The following is a 17256-nucleotide window of genomic DNA, read 5'->3' on the forward strand; positions in this document are numbered from 1 at the left end:
ACAAAACAGACTACAAGCTTTATTAACTGACCTTGATCGTGCACTGTTTTTTTGTTGTTGTTGTTTTCCTCCAATACTGCTGTTTATTCTGTATCACAGTGGTGTTAGTAAGAGAGAGTCCTATTTTTGAATACAATTTTGAAATTACAAATGGTTGGTATAATGCATGCATGATTTTCATCCTCGGAGTTGAACTGATAATGAGATTTTTGTACATAAAATGTTTATTTATCATTGCTTTTGTTTTGTTTTGTTTTTTCATTTACTAATTATTGGTTCAGCATATTTATAGTAGTCTATGAAGACTGACTGATGTTGTCTTAGAGCACATGTGACAGTTTTGATCCATAACAAAATCGGAATAAGATTTTTCCAAAACACGACAAACGTTAAATCAAGTCACTTTACAATAAATTTCCCCAAATTGTGATTGAATATCGAAATATTGAATATTTCCATATCTATATACTACTGTATTTCAGCTTTAGCATCTCCTGGTGCTGGCATGCTTGGGTTCCCTACACCAGCCACCCCATCTCCTGCCATGTCTCTCAGCACTACCCCAACCAAGACTATTCTGCAGACTCCTCCTCCTCCTCCTCCTCCTCCTCCTCCTCCACCCGTTCCCTCCGCACCTTCAGCAGCAGTAAATCATACAGAGCAGCAAGGAAAAGACTCGGAGAGAGACAACAGTAAAACAACAGGGGACAAGCCACCGCAGATGAAAACCAAGGGCAGCGAGAAAGAGAGCGGCTCACGACCCGAGACTCCCAGCGTGGCCAGGAAGAGGGAGAAACAAGCTGCAGGAAAACCGGGAAGTGAGCCTCCACTGGACACAGCAAAGCTGCAGGCCCTTCAGAGTGCTCTGGCCACAGGTGACCCCAGTTCTTTTTTGGGAGGGCAATTCCTGCCTTACTTCCTTCCTGGATTCCCAAACTGCTTTTCACCTCAGCTTCCAAGAGGGGTCCAACCAGGAGGCTATTTCCCACCGCTTTGCGGGATGGAGACCCTGTTCCCATACGGCCCCGCAGCAGTGCCACAGGCCGCTATGGCTGCTGGTCTCTCCCCGACCGCTCTTCTGCAGCAGTATCAGCAGTACCAGCAGTCCCTCCAAGATTCTCTGCAGAAGCAGCAGCAGCAGCAGCAGAAACAACTGGAGCAACAGCAGAAGCAGGCACAAAAATCAACCCCTGCGAAGACACCCCAGATCTTAAAGGGCACCACGACCAACTCTTTCAAACCAAAAGAAGCGAATGATACTAAGGACGACAGCAACGCAGGCGCTTCAACAGAAAGCACAAAAGGAGAACCGAAAACAGAGAGCAAAATTCCCAAGGATTTTCCCGATGCTTTTATCGTACCGTCCATCAAGCATGAGTTTTTATGCAGGAAGTGCCAGATGAGTTTTGCTGATGAAGATTCCGTGGTGCGGCATCAAAAATCCCTCTGTTACTTTGGTCACACTTTGAGTGACCCGCAAGAGACGGTACTTCGAAGGGCAATGAGCAACTACACGTGCGTCGCCTGCAATGTGGTCGTCAATGGGAATGAAGCACTTGGCCAACACCTTCAGTCGAGCTTGCACAAAGAGAAAACAATCAAACAAGCAATGAGAAATGCCAAAGAGCATCCTAGATTATTACCTCATTCTGTCTGCTCCCCTCCTCCTAACACCACATCTACCTCGCAGTCTGCAGCTTCTTCTAATAACACCTTTCCACATCTGTCTCGCTTGTCCATGAAGTCCTGGCCTAATGTCTTGTTCCAGGCCACCACCACAGCCCAGAAAGCTGCTTCCTCCTCCTCCCCGTCAGCCTCTCCTCCTCCCCCCCTGTCCTCGCCGTCAACGGTTACCTCAACTTCCTGCAGCACCTCAGGGGTTCCAACTTCACTACCCACCGAGAGTTGTTCAGATGAGTCTGACAATGAGCTAAGCCAGAAGCTGGACGACTTAGATGACGCGTTGGAAGTCAAGGCAAAGCCGGCCTCTGGCTTAGACGCGAGCTTCAGTAGTATCAGAATGGATATGTTCAGTGTGTAGGAGTGACAAAAGGATCCCTTGCTTAAAGAAATGGAAAAAAAAAAACTTTTTAAACTGCAGTTCCAAAGTTTCTCTGAACCCAAAAAAAATTCAGTACCAAATGATTGACTCAGGATTGTTTTTCCCATATTGATATGCTGGCAAGATATTGATTGATTTTTTTTGTTTGTTTGTTTGTTTGTTTTTTTTGTTATGGACAGAACTGTTGCAAATGCTTGACTGAGCTTATATTGTATACAAAAACACGGAGTAGGGGAAAAAAAATTCCACAGGCTCCCTCAAATGGGGGGTGGGGGGCTTGTTTTAAGCCAAAAACTCTCACGATAGCAAATTGCACCTCAGCTGGATTGTTTTCCAAATGCTAGCATGTACTGTATGGGATGACGATCCAGAACCCTCAAAGAGAATCTCTCTTAGTTTTTCGATAGGTGTAATTCAGTAGCTTTAAATTCTCAGGTCAGATAACATAACATTTCTCATTTGTTAAAGCAGCAAGCCCTGGGTACACTTGGCTTATAACCAAAACATGTCAAGCTTTATCGGACGCATTTCCCTGGTGTGTGTGTACAGAGTACCAAGAGACAATATAACTGTTACAATGGACGGTGTGCGTATTCTTCTAGTTGTGCCCAACAAAGAGGTTGTGTGGTTTTGCTATTGAGGCAATTTCGGATGATGAAGTCAATGTGTGCGCCGAGCCCCGTGTTTGCCACTTTTGAATACAACAAGCTGTAAGGATTTCCTCGCCCCCTTTTTTGTTCTTGTACTCCACACTAATCTGTGCCAACCTTCTCACTTGTACCTCTGCTCACACCCTTTTCCGAAGAGGTAATAACTCTAGTTTTGATAGACTCTCCGATCATGTGAATAGAACCATTTTTTTTCTTTGGTGAATTGCTGTACTGCTACGGTACCTGCTTGTGTCTGGACTATAGTGCACTTATTTGTTTTTATTTGTCTTTTTATCATATAAATAGGCCATTTGTTAATTTAATAGAGATTTTGTTTGTTTGTTTTGTATGTTTGTACGTATGTGTTTTAATTATTATTTGTGTCAATTGCAGCAGCATATTGGTCCATATGTGTTACGGGATTGATGCCCTAACAATCTATTTAACAATTAATTGGTGCATCCATGAAAGCAGTACTGTATACTTGAAACTGTTAAGGTACAAGTTGGTCACGATGTTTAAAAAAGAAAGAAGAAAAAAAAAGGTATGGTCATTTGTTTGCAAATGTGCTGCTTTGAAAAACACAGCATTTGTGTTATATACTCAACAATTTCATGTACTTGTCGGACTGAAAGAGTGTTCCGCCTATGTACTGCTAGGGACTACATAGGTGGACATCCTCCCATCAATTCTCTGGGCACTCGTGATCATCTGCATTTAACGAAAGAATTTCAACATTGCAAAGTATTACCTTACAAAAGTTTTGCTGCTACTGTGTAATTGTGTTTTGCCTGCCATTGTTTCTCTCAAAACTTCAACCAGACAAAATACTGATCCACAAATTAATTTGCTTCTGCTATTTTTTTCTTTTCTTTTTTATGGTCACGTTGTTAATTTTGCTGTGGAACTAAGAATGTGAAAACTGTCAAAAGTGTGTTCCGATGACCTTCTGTTTGTTTTTGTTTGTTTTGTTGTTTTAAGAATCACGTTCTAGTTTGGTCATTGAAACTATGTGATTCATTCCAAAGTAACAGAAGGATATTTGTATGAAAGAAAAAGGCTTGTGAACACAAAGAGCAAAGCTGTTGTACATATTCATAGTTGGCTGTGCATGGTACAAATTTATTAATATGAAGAAATGCAAAAATGTATTGCTTTTGGTATTTCCTATTCTGAGATGAGCAAGTAGCATGTAATGCAACTGTTTGACAGGTTAAATCAAATCATGCTTCGTTATTGTTTCAAACAATTAAATCGAGTCACATTTCCTCCTACGTTTTATTATGAAGGTGTTCTTTCCCAAAGTTTTCAAGCAAATGTCCGTTCTTGATTTCCCGTGTGAGCTTTTTGTCAATTTGGATTTGTAGTATTTTATCAGTTACTTTAATCCTGAAGACACTTTTCGATTGTGTTTCCTAAGAGACATTCTGGCCTCCCAAGGTGCAATTTTGCCATTGTACAAACATGAGCGACTGTCCTGATTCCAAAGGCTTTCACAACTTGGCTTTTTTGCCTTTCCCCACTCGCTGGCTCAGCATTTTCAGACTGAACTTGTCGCTTGCTAGCATCGGGTGCTAAGATGCTAGCGTCACAGACAGGACGCTTTCCACACCAAGGACTGGTAGAAGCTAACAAAGCAACAAAGCGGATGGTCCAACAGCAACTGTACATAGTTATTGCAACTGCACAGCAGCCAAAAACAAAAAAACAAACAAAAAAATGAACTTTAAAAAAAACAAAAACAAAAAACAACAACAAAAAAAGTGGACGGATTGTGTCATGTTTATGAGGACAGCCTTCAAAAGGTTGAAAATTGGAATTGTTCTTCTGGATGTCAAAGGGATTTTCATGGCGCAATCATATCCTACTCAATATGTACTCTTCAACATCTGGGTAACATAGGAAATGCACCCTGAGGTTTTATTAAGAAGAAGCCCCTACGGCTAAAACTTTAAATAAACTAAACCAAAAATGTTATTGATGTTTTATATATAGAGAGTAGTCGCATTAGTTTTTGTTACTGTACTGTTTGAGGTCTCAACTGTACCGTATCACGGTAATAACATGGTTTTGGAACCTTTGATTCGATTTTGGGTTTTTCTTTTTTTTTTTTTTTTTTTTTGTCACAGACCTGTTGTCATAGTTGAAATGACGTTTATTGTAGATGGTATTTGAACAACTTCTGGAAATAGTTCATCAAGTATGTTTGTTGCTCATTGTTGTGATACATTAAAAACTGTATCTGCAAACCACTTTGCTCTCTTACCCTATTCTTTGGATATTTTTTTTAGCGCTGTGTATTTTTAGTTGACATTTCACGCACACGTACAGTACATATATGTATGTATATATGTATATATACAGGTACATGTATACAGTATATGTATATGTGTATATGTATATAATGTGTATATATATGTGTGTGTGTTTGTGTGTCACTGTGCGTTTGAATGTTTTTTTTGCATTCATTCTCCTATATACCTTACAAATCTAAATGTAAAATACCGATGACAATATGATCGAGAGATAGCTAGATAGATAGCTATTATTAGGTAATACAGTAGATTGTCTTAAAAGTGATATACTTAAAAAAAAAAGACCTTCCTCATTAGTCCCACCTTAGTTAGTGGGGGGAAAAAGCAAGCAAAACAAAACATCGAATTGCACAAGGTGAACTGTATTTCTTACAGTTGTGTTGTTCGTGATAATCGGACAAAAATCCAAGACAACAATGCAAAGAGAATATTTGTCAAAGGGTTTGCTTATCTTGATCCCAAGTTTTTCCCTTCTATGAATCCGTGAGTGCTGCATATTTTTAAGTAAAAGGGATAACAGGATAAGAGGGAAGACTATGGCTTCCCGATGGAAGGTCACATGAAGAATTGCTCCTGAGAAGCACTTCAATACAGTAGATCACATCCTGGCCTGCCAAACGTATCCCGCACACCTGTCAGGGTTACCGACAGCGCTAACATTGTCAAGTCGTTACATCCAACCGAATGAATTTTCACAAGGGCAGCAAAAATGAAGTGGATCTTTCCACTCTGGCGAGAATGACTTGTGCCCCTCATTGTTCAGCGCATACACACTCGTTTCTGTGGAGAAGCAAGCAGCCATGACGTGTTAAAGCCTCAAAAACAGTATTTCTTTTTTTCTTCTTTTTATTTCTCCTCTGCCCCCTTCCGACTTCACCGGTCGCCCTTGACAAATGTGCTCGGCTCACAGCGGGCAAGCGTTTTGCTGAATGGTCCTTTGCCGTTGCCCACCCTTCAAGTGCAAGCGGTTGCCAAGGTAGGGCTCCCCCCTGCTATATTATGGGATTGAATTGCATTTGACCTTTGTGGAGAACAATGGCTCAAGGCCTTTCAATGTTTCTGGCCTTCTCTAACGCCTTCAAGAAGGACCCCTGTGCGCTGTATGTTCACTGTGGTCTGCCATTAAATCGCAGGCAGGAAAATCCCGTGAATTACGCACGTAGTGTTTGTTGAAATGATATATGGTGCTTTCCTGCTGACCGCCTCGGTTTGCGGAAGACTGAACTTGGATTCGACGCATCAGTCAGAATGCGCCGTGCCAATAAACGACAATGGATGAGAACGGGGGATCTCCCGTACTTCCCTAAAAAGGACTCAGGATGGGTGTGTCACGCTGCAGGGTATACGAAAATGAGCACAAGTGCTTATTTTTGTCATGTGTGTCCGTTCATCCTCCACTGGCAGAAAGAAAAGCACCTGCTTTGCCAACGGACGTGTAGATTACCAAATTGCCGCAATGTCCCTAGCAAAGAGGACAGTTTTGGATTGTTGTGACGACGCATAACTAGAATGTCTCCGTTCTTATCGGTCAATATGCACGCGTTTTCTCCCGCTGCGCGATAAAGGGCTGATTGTAAATTCTAAATGGGACTTTCCGCAAGCCCGGCACCACTCTCGGCCATTTGGTTCCACCCCCGGTGCACGGCGGGCATTTCTCGACGCTCGCCATGATACAGTGCAGAGCTGATCTGGCTTTGAATAGCCTGCAGCCAATGGATTTTCTCGGGATAATACAATGTTTGGGACAGAGAGGCAGGGATTAGTCCAGACGGATACATCCAGCGCCCCCCACATGGCCAATCTAATTAGACTGGAATCAGTTTAAGATGAAAGCAAGCCCCGGCGTCAGCGCACTAAATACTGGAATTAGTATTCCCCGCATGGGAATTTAATGACGGAGACTGAAAAATCCAATCACATTTACTCTCAGTTTAGCCCATCGCGCATCAGGCCAACACAATGACGGCACCAAAGAACAACAATGCCGATTTGCCCGTCAATAGATATTGACTCGCATCACATCTGAGGCCAACTTGCGTATTGGCATTGCGACGTTGTCGGGGTTTAACAGGGATCAACAGCTCATCATCACATATTTAGTCTGTTTCGCATACACACCTTGGTCTGAGTAGTAGTGGGCCCTTGTCTCAGGATCTGTGATTGGAATGTGTCAGTGGGTGTCCATTTTCATCTACGGATGGCTTCCAGGGGTTTTCCAACAAATATTGACTGCCAGTATGGCTTCACATTAACATTAGAATAGATTACTCATCGAAATATTGAAAGCTCGGGGATACAAACGTTTTCTGACTCTGACATGTCGTCTATTGGCCCTTTTCCACCGCGCTTGTGCTCGCGGTAGTACCGGGCCAGTGGCCAGGTGAGCACCAGTTCTTTCTTTTTCCACGGGTGAAATTGACTCTCGCCCTCGATCTGGTTCTTAAGCTGGCCCCAATTATTTGTTGGGCCAGACTCTGGCACCAACTACGTCAGGAAGCGGGGCTATCAGGGGTACGTGTCGTAGGAAAGGGCTCTTTCAGACTTTCTAATGCAGGGGTGTCAAACTCCGGTCCTGGAGGGCCGCTGTCCTGCATGTTTTCCAAATCTCCCTGTTGCAACACACCTGATTCAAATGATCAGGTTCAATGTCAGGCTTCCACAGAGCTTGCTGATGATCTGTTCATTTGAATCAGGTGTGTTGCAACAGGGAGGCTTGGAAAACATGCAGCACAGCGGCCCTCCAGGACCCGTGTTTGACGCCCCTGTTCTAATGACTTACATCAGCCGAATTCAGTATCAGTACTTTACGAAACAAACGGACCACATCAATAGGCAAGTACAAATCCATACCTTTTATTTATTTGATTTTTGTCCTTGCTTCATGGGCACAGAAAACTGCTCACAATGAAGCGTGTTGCTCATTTTTCCACCCGCCTCGAAGTCTTCATTTCGACACAAGGATTGGATCGATCAAATCAACGTCAGAAGCACCTCGCATCTGATCTGGTTGAGGTTTCATTATCTTGCAGAAGACAAAACACAAGTTCTTTTGCAGACCACATTTTTTTTAAAGCCTTTTCTCGGCTCTCCCCACCCTTATTATTATTCTCATTATTTCCCCTACCCGAGTGTGGTGTAGTGTAGCTCAATTTGAAACCCACTCAAACGTAAGCCCGATTTTGGCACCATGGTGATGATTAACGGAAGACACCATTAATAACTCCCCCACCACCACCTGGTTTGTGTTCAACATCCTTCTCCTCCACCTGCAATCCATCCACCATTTTACACATGAGGAATCTGCAAATCCCTTGCGCTCACTTGCACGACAGCGAATCTTTTTTTATTATTTATTGCTTCTTTGTTTGGGGGCGAGCGCCAACACCCAATCTGCAGGGTTTGCTACTAAAAGCTTTATTGCCATTTCACTGTTTTGTTTTTTGATTTTTTTTTTTGCAATCAGTATACTGGTGGATTGTATATTACAAAGAACAGCCCTCACTTGTGTGTGTGTGTGTGTGTGTGTGTGTGTGTATGTGTCTATGTGTGTGTGCATGCGTGCATGTGAAAACAGAAGAAATGACACTTTGCTACGATTAACTCATTCATTCCCAAAGACGTATTTAGATGTCTTTTCAGATGCCACACATTTAATCCCAGCTCCTCATTTTATATTGACTGTACTTGAAAAGGGTCTGAAAATGTCCATGTTGTCATTTTTGACCAAGTATGGGAGGTGGCTTGTCTGTGGTTTTTGCCCCTGTATCTGTCTGTTTTTAGCTCATCAGTTTACTTATTCTCATTCATGAAGCACAAACTGGCAAAATATTTAAAACAACAACAAACAAAAAAAAAGACAGGTTGGAAAAAAACGGAATTTCAGATGTGCGCAGCCTCGTTCTCGCAAAGCGCTTTACACGATGCAATCACCGCCGGTATTTTTCTACGCAGGCAACTCGCACGTGTTTTGAAGTGAAAGGGAAGGAGGAGGTGTGAGAAGCGGCCCGTGAGGAGTAAACGCAGACAGACAGGCCGACAGACGGAGTGACGGAGAGGAAGAAAGAAAGTAGGCGCTCCAGACGGCAAAATGAGCAGGTGATAGAAGTGAAGCGAGAGAGAGAGAAAGAAGAGGGGCGACCTGAGAGGAATCAAACGGGGGATCGGCGCAGCCGAGCTATGTCGACAAATGAGCGTGTTATGGCTGCCCGCTGGGACTTCCCCGCCAGATCGTTGCCGTTTCCCGACGCCTTGTGAGCAGCGCCGCAGCCCCACATGGGGAACACGTGAAGGCATCAAGATGGGATTGCTGAAGACACATGAAACAAGGTGTTTTTTTGATGCCATCTCCAGCGGACAAAAGCCTGATTTCCTGTTTTCGCTTGTGACACAAAGGCTGCCGTGTCGTTTGCAGTTTGTTGTTGTTGTTTTTGATTGTCGGGGCTGTAAATAACTAAACACACAAGACGACGACAAGAAGTTGCGAAGGGGCTGGAGATGAGAGCGCAAAAAATATCCGACCCATTTTCTTCTTTCTACGCCTGCTCCAAAGAAATGCGTACTTTGCTCACCTTTGGCTCTCTCTGCTTTGGCCTAGTGGGGTTGACCGACGACCTGTCCGGTGCCGGGTCACCCCAAAGCCAGCTGTGATAAGATCCACTTCCCCGCCACCCTGAAGAGGTCGAGCCGCATGGAAAATGGATGGACGGATGGATTTCATCCTTTCCGTTGTCAAGTCAACTTTATTGTCAAATATACTCGATGTGCAACATCCAGCACAGATGCAATTTCTTTCCTCTCAAGCACAGCGCAAACATGCGCCGATTTTCAAACGGGTCTTTTGTTGTTGGAGGAATACGGAAACGATGGACAAGAGCGTGCGGGAATGTTCAAGGGTGATGGCGCATGGTCTGGGTCTTTGGACACACCCCAACGCGCGCATACGCACAGCTCACAACCTGAAATTATGCCACGCGCAACAAAGGAGCAGCTCGTGAAGAAATAGAAGCTAAATATGAAGAGACACCATGCGTTCCCTCGGTCATTCACAGAGCCCGCACCCAATCACAATGCTCCGCAACTGGTCATTTATCACTCACACACACACACACACAAACACGCGCGCGCTAAAAACAAGTCGTCGCAGCCAAATGCATGACTTGTCATTCATACAATATCCGATGAGGGGGCCGAACAGATGCATGAACATGAAAGCCGACGCCGTCCATTCTTGCGGGTCCGCCTGCGTATCAACTCGGCATCTTGGCAGGAACATTCGGGCCAAAAAGCTTTTTTAATGCTTAAATGAAAATTTTAATGAGGCCGTGTCTTGCCGTTCTCGTCGAGACTTTAAGAGCCCTCTAAATCATTAAAACTTGCTCTTTCTTTGATTTCAAGGTCATTTGAAGAAATAAGGCTGCCTTAAGTGGCCCTCAGACCAAAAGTGGCCTAGATGCCCACGACCGCAAATGAATGTTAGCCTAATGCGTTTTAATTTGCATTCGTCTTAAGAAAAGAAAAAAAATAAAGCTCTGAACAGTCATCTCCAAATTCTAGCGGGCTGAGATGGCTCTTGATAGACTTGCAGTCATTCGCAGCGACACAGATCCCCGCAAAGAAATAAATAAAATAAAAGCCGCAGACCATTCTTGTCTTGTTTTGTGTTAAGCTGCTAGCCAGACGCTCTTTGTATGCACACAATATTTCTGTCTGACTTCGAGTGTGCTTGCATATGCACACGCATGCACACACGCGCATGCACTGTCTCCTCAGCCCAAAACGGATGCAAGGACGCCACTCAACACCCAAAACAAGAGACCAAAATGGTGGATTTCGGTGAGAGGAGACGAACGTTTGGCGCATTTCATCCCACGTGTGCAAAGACGAGAGAGAGAGGTTGTAATATTCTTGTTACATGACGTTTCCGTGTGGAACGCCATCGGAGATAGGCTTTTACTCTCCTTTTTCAACATTGTTGCGTTCTGTTTTTCATTACAGGGTGTGCAGGGGCAGAAATGCCCGTCTCGACGGGAGCAGTCACACAAAAGCTACGCGGCGCTTTGAGCGCAAGGCCACAGATGAACATTTTAGGGGAACGCGGTGAACTGATGAGACCGCGAATAACAGTGATGTGCATCCTTTTAAACACAGCAAGGCAAGTCATCCGCGTTCTCGTTTTCCCGCCGATCGCTCTTTTTCAATTCACCGTGGCGTGTCCCTCTTCTTTCACTTTCATTTCCTTCTCCGTGTCCGCGCGCGCGCGCGTGAAAAACCGAACATCTCCAGCGAAATTGGTTTTCCGTGGAGAAGCTGATGGATCACCCCGCGCTACCGACGGGAGAAGAAGATTGTTTATGCCGTGCGGCCAAATGCGTGCATGCGCGCCCCGCGCAAACAGCCGCGCACACGCGGCGGGGGTGAGAGGACAAGGCGAGGGTTTATGCTGAAGCAGAGCGAATTTTTATGAGCTGTAGATTGCTGTTTATAGGAAACTACACTTTTAAGATGCAGAGATGTAATCTAGATTGTAGCCTTCCCAACAATGTATTATGGTCTTGATGCAAAAGCTGCGCCGGTGCTCTTTGTTGTCCTCCATTTTCTCAGCATGCACAAACAAAAATTGTTCTTGCTATTATAAACCGGCGACTTCATGTGGCCGGGAAATCAGGGGAATGTTGGGTGTGCACATGGGCGAGTGGTTACACTTGAGGATTTTTTTTGCACGTCAACGCAACGGCATTCGGTAGACACATATCATATCTCAAACAAACAATGACACCAAAAAAACCCCCTCTTAATTCTCCCAAACATTGTTTATTGACTAAGATCTGTTCCTGCTTGTATTATGAGTGTGTTGGGTCCGATCGCTACGTGTGTGCGTTTATTCATGAGACCGTAACTGAATGGTATGATAAACAATAATTGTTGGGCCATGTTCTTTACTTGCTTTGGCGTGAAAATAATGATTTTGGGCCGAGATTGACCGTGAGAATCAAATGTTCTTTCTTGAAGGCAGTATCTTCTAACGTTTATATTCAGATCAACTGCTTTTACTTCAAACGTGCACTCTCTTGACATTAATTGAGTCAGAATATCAAGAGGAATACTGCACAAAAAAGGGGCAGAAAAATCAAAAGGATCAAAACATTGCCCGAGATGCGGGGCGGCCAGAGGGTTAGACCATTGCCACCGCTAGCCAGCATGCAGCTCTCTGCTCCTGGATGCGGCAAAAGAGGTGGGCGACATGCGAAGCTAAAGGCAGGAGCGATGCTCGTCAATGTGTCTGGCCTCTCAACAATGAAATGAAGAAGCTCAGAACCAGCAAGAATTTTCAGCATCAAATCAGTCACTGGTGTGCCCTGATTTTTGTTTTGTTTTGTTTTTTTACAGTAACCGAGACCACTCACAGCAGCAAAACACAGCCATCCAGCAACCAACCCGCTCCGGCTACCGCAAAGACCCCACAAGTGCCTTGGGTAAGAACAAACGCAGCGGAGTGTGTGTGTGTCTACGTTAAGAGTAGATGGTGTGCGAACGTTCGGGTGATGGAGACAGATACTCGATGGACGTTGAGGTGCTGATGGGAGTTTTCTGCTCACTGTTTACATCTCGCTGAGGGCCAACATCGAAACACACGATCCCAAATGCAAGAAAATGGCGAAAAGATGTGTTTGCATGCACGTACCGGAGAATAGGTTCCAAAAATAGATAGGAATCTTTGAATCTGAGAATGTTGAACCGTGACTGTCCAGGGGGTCGACTTGACTCGACGAGACTCCGAAAATCGGATGGGGGGAAAAAAAAAATTATTTGACAATAATGTTCTAAACGTCCTGGCGGGCCACTTTGGAGCTTTGCCGCGCGCCCATAAATGTTTATGTGTCGCTGGAGCCGTCGTCCTTCAGCGCGGATGCATGAGGCCAAAGCACCAAATTATTGATCCTCTACAAATGTCATATAAATGTCTTTATCCATGACATGCAAGGAATAAGCACTTTGGCGAGTTTTAATCAATGTCATTCTCTCTTCTCCAACTCTTCTGAACTAAATTATTGGATGACCAATATTATTCATGCATGACAGTCACATGCAGGAGGCTTTTATGGAATGACGTTGAGCTTCAATCCATTCTGTGTATCTTTGGTTGTCTCTTCCATTTTATTTTTCACTTTTATCAACACCGAGGCAATAACCGAAGCGGCGATGGCGCAAATGTATTCCAGCCTTATGTATGAATGAAATAAAATCACCACTGCGGTATAGCGCGGCGGCGGTTTGCTCCCCTATGCTTGTCTTCACGGCGGCCATCTTAAAATGAAACCACTGTGTGCTTGATGGTGTGTGAATGTGCATCTGTGTCTGTGTGTTTGATAGAGTGTAGAACTGAGCTGCGGCGAGGAATGGTGAGATGGCGTGAGGTTGGCGTGTGTGTGTGTGTGTGTGTGTGTGTGTGTGTGTGTGTGTGTGTGTGTGTGTGTGTGTGTGTGTGTGTGCGTGTGTGTGTGTGAGGCAGGGGGTGATAAATCAGAACTAGGTAAAGGCTTTTTAATGCAGCGGACCCCCTCTCCCAGCCTCCATCTTCTGTCAGGGCTCAGTAAAAGATGAGAGCCCCCCGGGGAAGTGCACTAGCCCGCAGCATAGTACGGTTACACCGCAGGTCAACACACACACACACTCATAGAGCCGTAAACACACACATGGGGACTTATGCATGGGCCTTGTGAATGAGTGAATAAATGAATAACTGAATCTACTGAATGCATGAATATATAACTAAAGCTGCGTACGAGCCACCTTTATTGATGAGCACACCTCCACAAATAAATGTCTTTTCTCAAATGAATTCCTAAATGATTTATAGCCTGTGGTATTGCATTTATATTGGTAAAACGATTTCTGGAGAAAACAGGAGGGATATTTGGCGCATTTCTGCTCCCGAGGTCAAGCGGCATCTTTTTTGGATGATGTGCTTTGAGTCTTGAAGCGGTGGCCCCCAGGTTTCGAGGAGCCGGATATGAAAAATATGTGGAATTTGCCAACATCTGACAATAGTTAGTCAGCAATATGTCTCCTGTCTGATAGAAAAATGTGTTCTGAAGAGCAGAGACGCTCCCCTTCGTTGCGTGCCTTTTTTAATTTGACTTTGAGGCTGAGCACCGTGGATGTGCGCATATGCTGTGTGGCTCTTTGCGGATGGAAGCTCCTGCTGCGGCTTGGCACAGGAAAGTCAACACTCGCGTGCATCATGCTCGACAATTGTTGACGCAGCCACCTAGTAAGCCTCAGCAATAACATATTATAGCCAAGTTATCAGAAAGCTCTATCGCCCTTTGGATTTCATTCTCACGTGCGGGTGTACCACAGTAACTTTAATTCAAGGAAATGATGTCAATACCAAATTCAATCAATACATTGCTCGACACTGCTTGATGGTCGGAAGAATTTTTGGGTGCATGTGTTTGGCAGAGCGAGTGCATACAGGTTGACGCAAATCTCCCGCATGGCAAGATCTTCCCACGCTTGTATCCACGGCAACCACAAATATCTCATCCCTTCCTCGAAATCCAGACTGAAAAGTCAATGTGCTTTAGCATTAAAAAAAAAATGCCATCGTGTTATCTGCACGCATCCGTTTAAAGTCCTATCCATCCAAAGCCCTTTACATCCATTCAATCCATTCAGCGTTTTATACCCAACTTGGCTCTGATACTACCAGACGGAGTCGAATTAGTAGGACTAATCTCTCTCTCTCTCTCTCTCTCTCTCTCTCTCTCCATATCTACTTATATATAGATACAGATATATATGGATATGGATGGATTTTATTGTACTGTGCTTTTCCTTTCTTGAAAAACTGGTAACTGTCAGGGTTGTGTTTGTTGATGTTTGAGCTCGAGCAGGAGTGAAGGGCGTTTCCCTGCAGCAGGCGCACCTGTCACCGATCTCCCTCGCTAACCAGCTGCCTATTTAAAACGCCGCCACTTTGAGAACCTGTCAGATTATTCCGCAGCCATTGTCGCACACTGCTCTTGTTTCCAAATGCTTGATTATTGTAGACATTATTGCTCTTTGCCTCATAGCTTCTTGCCATGTTTTTGTCTTGGTATTTTTTTTTCATGTGAGTCATTCTTGTTATTTCTCAGTTGATATTTCTTGTGTTTTGGTTTTCCTTTGAGTGACGAGCAATTTATGTTTATCTTGCCTTTTGCAAGCGCTTTTGGTTTTTTCTGGTTTCACGCTGGTTCCTTGTTACCAGCGTTTTTTGTTTGTTTTTTTTTTTTTTTTGGGACTTTGTCGGTCTTGCCTTCTGTTCATAAACATTTGTTATCAACCTTATCTCTGACTACTTTTGTGGAGTCCAATTCTGTTTTGGAGCATTCTGGAACCCCTGGAAGTAACACTCCAGCCAAACGCATGCCATCATTCACATGCCTTTGAGGGCAAAAAAGAAATTTTGAGCTGCGCACCACATTCCTGAACAAATAGAGCTTCAATCACACTTGAAGAGGTTATCAGGAGTTTCAAAGAGCCGGCCTGGTGCCTTAAGTCCCAGGAAATTCACTGGGACGTCTGGAAGTATGTGTGCAGATTATTGCTCATCGAGTTGCTGCAAGACACCTGCGCATCCAGCTTTTGTGATTGAAATAACAGAATAAGTCATGACGTTACAAGTCAGTTTGTGAGGACCTTGAGGATAGATCATCATGATTTTTGTGGTCGGTGTGTCGTGAGGTTTTTTTTTTTTTCATAATGTAAAATGGGTGCGTTGACATGAATGTTTGGAAACTCTGGCCTAGAACACAAACAGATGAGACCTTAAGTAGACTGCAGTGCCCCTGTGGATGATCCCCACGATTCCCTCTGGTTGTTGATTTGCCTCTTCTGTCCCAATTCCTCCAATAATAGGGCAAGGAAAGTTTGTTTCATCGATTTGATGCCTGCTTTTGAGTGAAGGGATCAGAAAGAAAAAGCATTCGTCGTTTTTATTGATATGTCATAAATGCCTCCGAACAAATAATAGTTTGGCTAAATAGAATCATTTAGCCAAAAGGCAAAGCTCTCAATTTACCGGTCAATCTCCATTACTACCCTCACCTACGGTCACCAACGAAAGAACGAGATCCCGGATTCAAGCGGCCAAAATGGATGGATGAATCTTTTCGTCATGATTTCAAAGGTTTTGCTTTTAAAACTAATATATGGGGGAAAAAATGTTGCTATTGTACATCTTTATTGCACTGCGTTACTGTTATGTAGTTTAAAAGATAACTTTGACAAAAGGAGCGTTTCTTTTGCTTACTTTTTGTTAAAAAAAATAATATTAACCATAAAAACAATCAAGTAAAAAAATGTCAACACTGTCTTGTCGCCATATATGGCAAACCTGTAGCAACAGTCCTGACTTGAACTCCTCTTTCAACCGAACTGCTCTTCTTGTGCCTCAAGCTGCCACAGATCCAAAGCGTGGCGTTAACACAGGATCTAACGTTCCTTTTGCTCTCAGGTTGTCAGAAGCCACAACATTTGACATACGGGCTGCACCCAGGAGTTCCCCAAAGGAAACATCAGACGGTCGCATCAGGACTTTCCGCAGCATTTTGGTTTCCTCACACGTGTCGCGGATGTCCAATGCGGCTCGCTCGGCTCTTCCAAATTCCATCGGTACGTGCCAAATATGACGGCTTCTTCCTCAAGGTCAGAGATGCAAGCACCGCACGGAGGCTGCGGAAATGACTTCCTTATTTTGGGTGTGATTGATTGTCCCCCTGACCCGTTCGAGTGAAGAGGCGCTTAAGAGGAGGAGGGAGACGAGGATAATTGGGCCCGGTGGTACACAAAGCCCGGCAGGTGTGCGGAAAACGCTCTCCGAGCTCTGAACTCTCCAGCACACCTCGCATTTAACAACCTCGGAGGAATGTGTTCCTGTTTTATTTCAGGCTCGTCTTTTATTGAGCAGATGAAACATGAGCGATAGAGCACTCCCATCGACATTTTGGGCAAGCTACAACATGAGGAAAAAGCGCGCAGGTGTCGAAAACCGACAAATATATTTGTTTCGATGAGATACCGCGCATTTTACGTCAAGTCCAATCTTTAACTTCAAATCGCCCCCGGTTGAGAAACAACAACATCCAAAGGCCCGTGACGAAAGAAGCACGGAGATTCTTTTCTTTCTCGAAAACTATTTAATCAGGAAAATCAGTGAGTCACATGAAAGAAATGGAGATGAGGT

At 44.1% G+C, this 17256-nt stretch overlaps 1 protein-coding gene across 2 annotated transcripts in view; it reads left to right on the forward strand.

Annotated features, from left to right (window-relative positions):
- zfhx4 (zinc finger homeobox 4) overlaps positions 1-4964 on the forward strand; it is a 73662-nt gene extending 68698 nt beyond the window's left edge. For both annotated transcript variants that reach the window (XM_086101564.1, XM_086101565.1), the window contains exon 12: positions 483-4964. In XM_086101564.1, the coding sequence (XP_085957690.1) occupies positions 483-2041 (1559 nt within the window). In that variant the 3' untranslated portion in view covers positions 2042-4964. The remainder of the gene's footprint in view (positions 1-482) is intronic.
- The last annotated feature ends 12292 nt before the right edge of the window (positions 4965-17256 follow it).

Source organism: Hippocampus guttulatus, chromosome 21, assembly GCF_054856545.1.
Source record: "Hippocampus guttulatus isolate MCC_2025c chromosome 21, RoL_Hgut_1.0, whole genome shotgun sequence".
In the NCBI taxonomy this organism is placed as follows: domain Eukaryota; kingdom Metazoa; phylum Chordata; class Actinopteri; order Syngnathiformes; family Syngnathidae; genus Hippocampus; species Hippocampus guttulatus.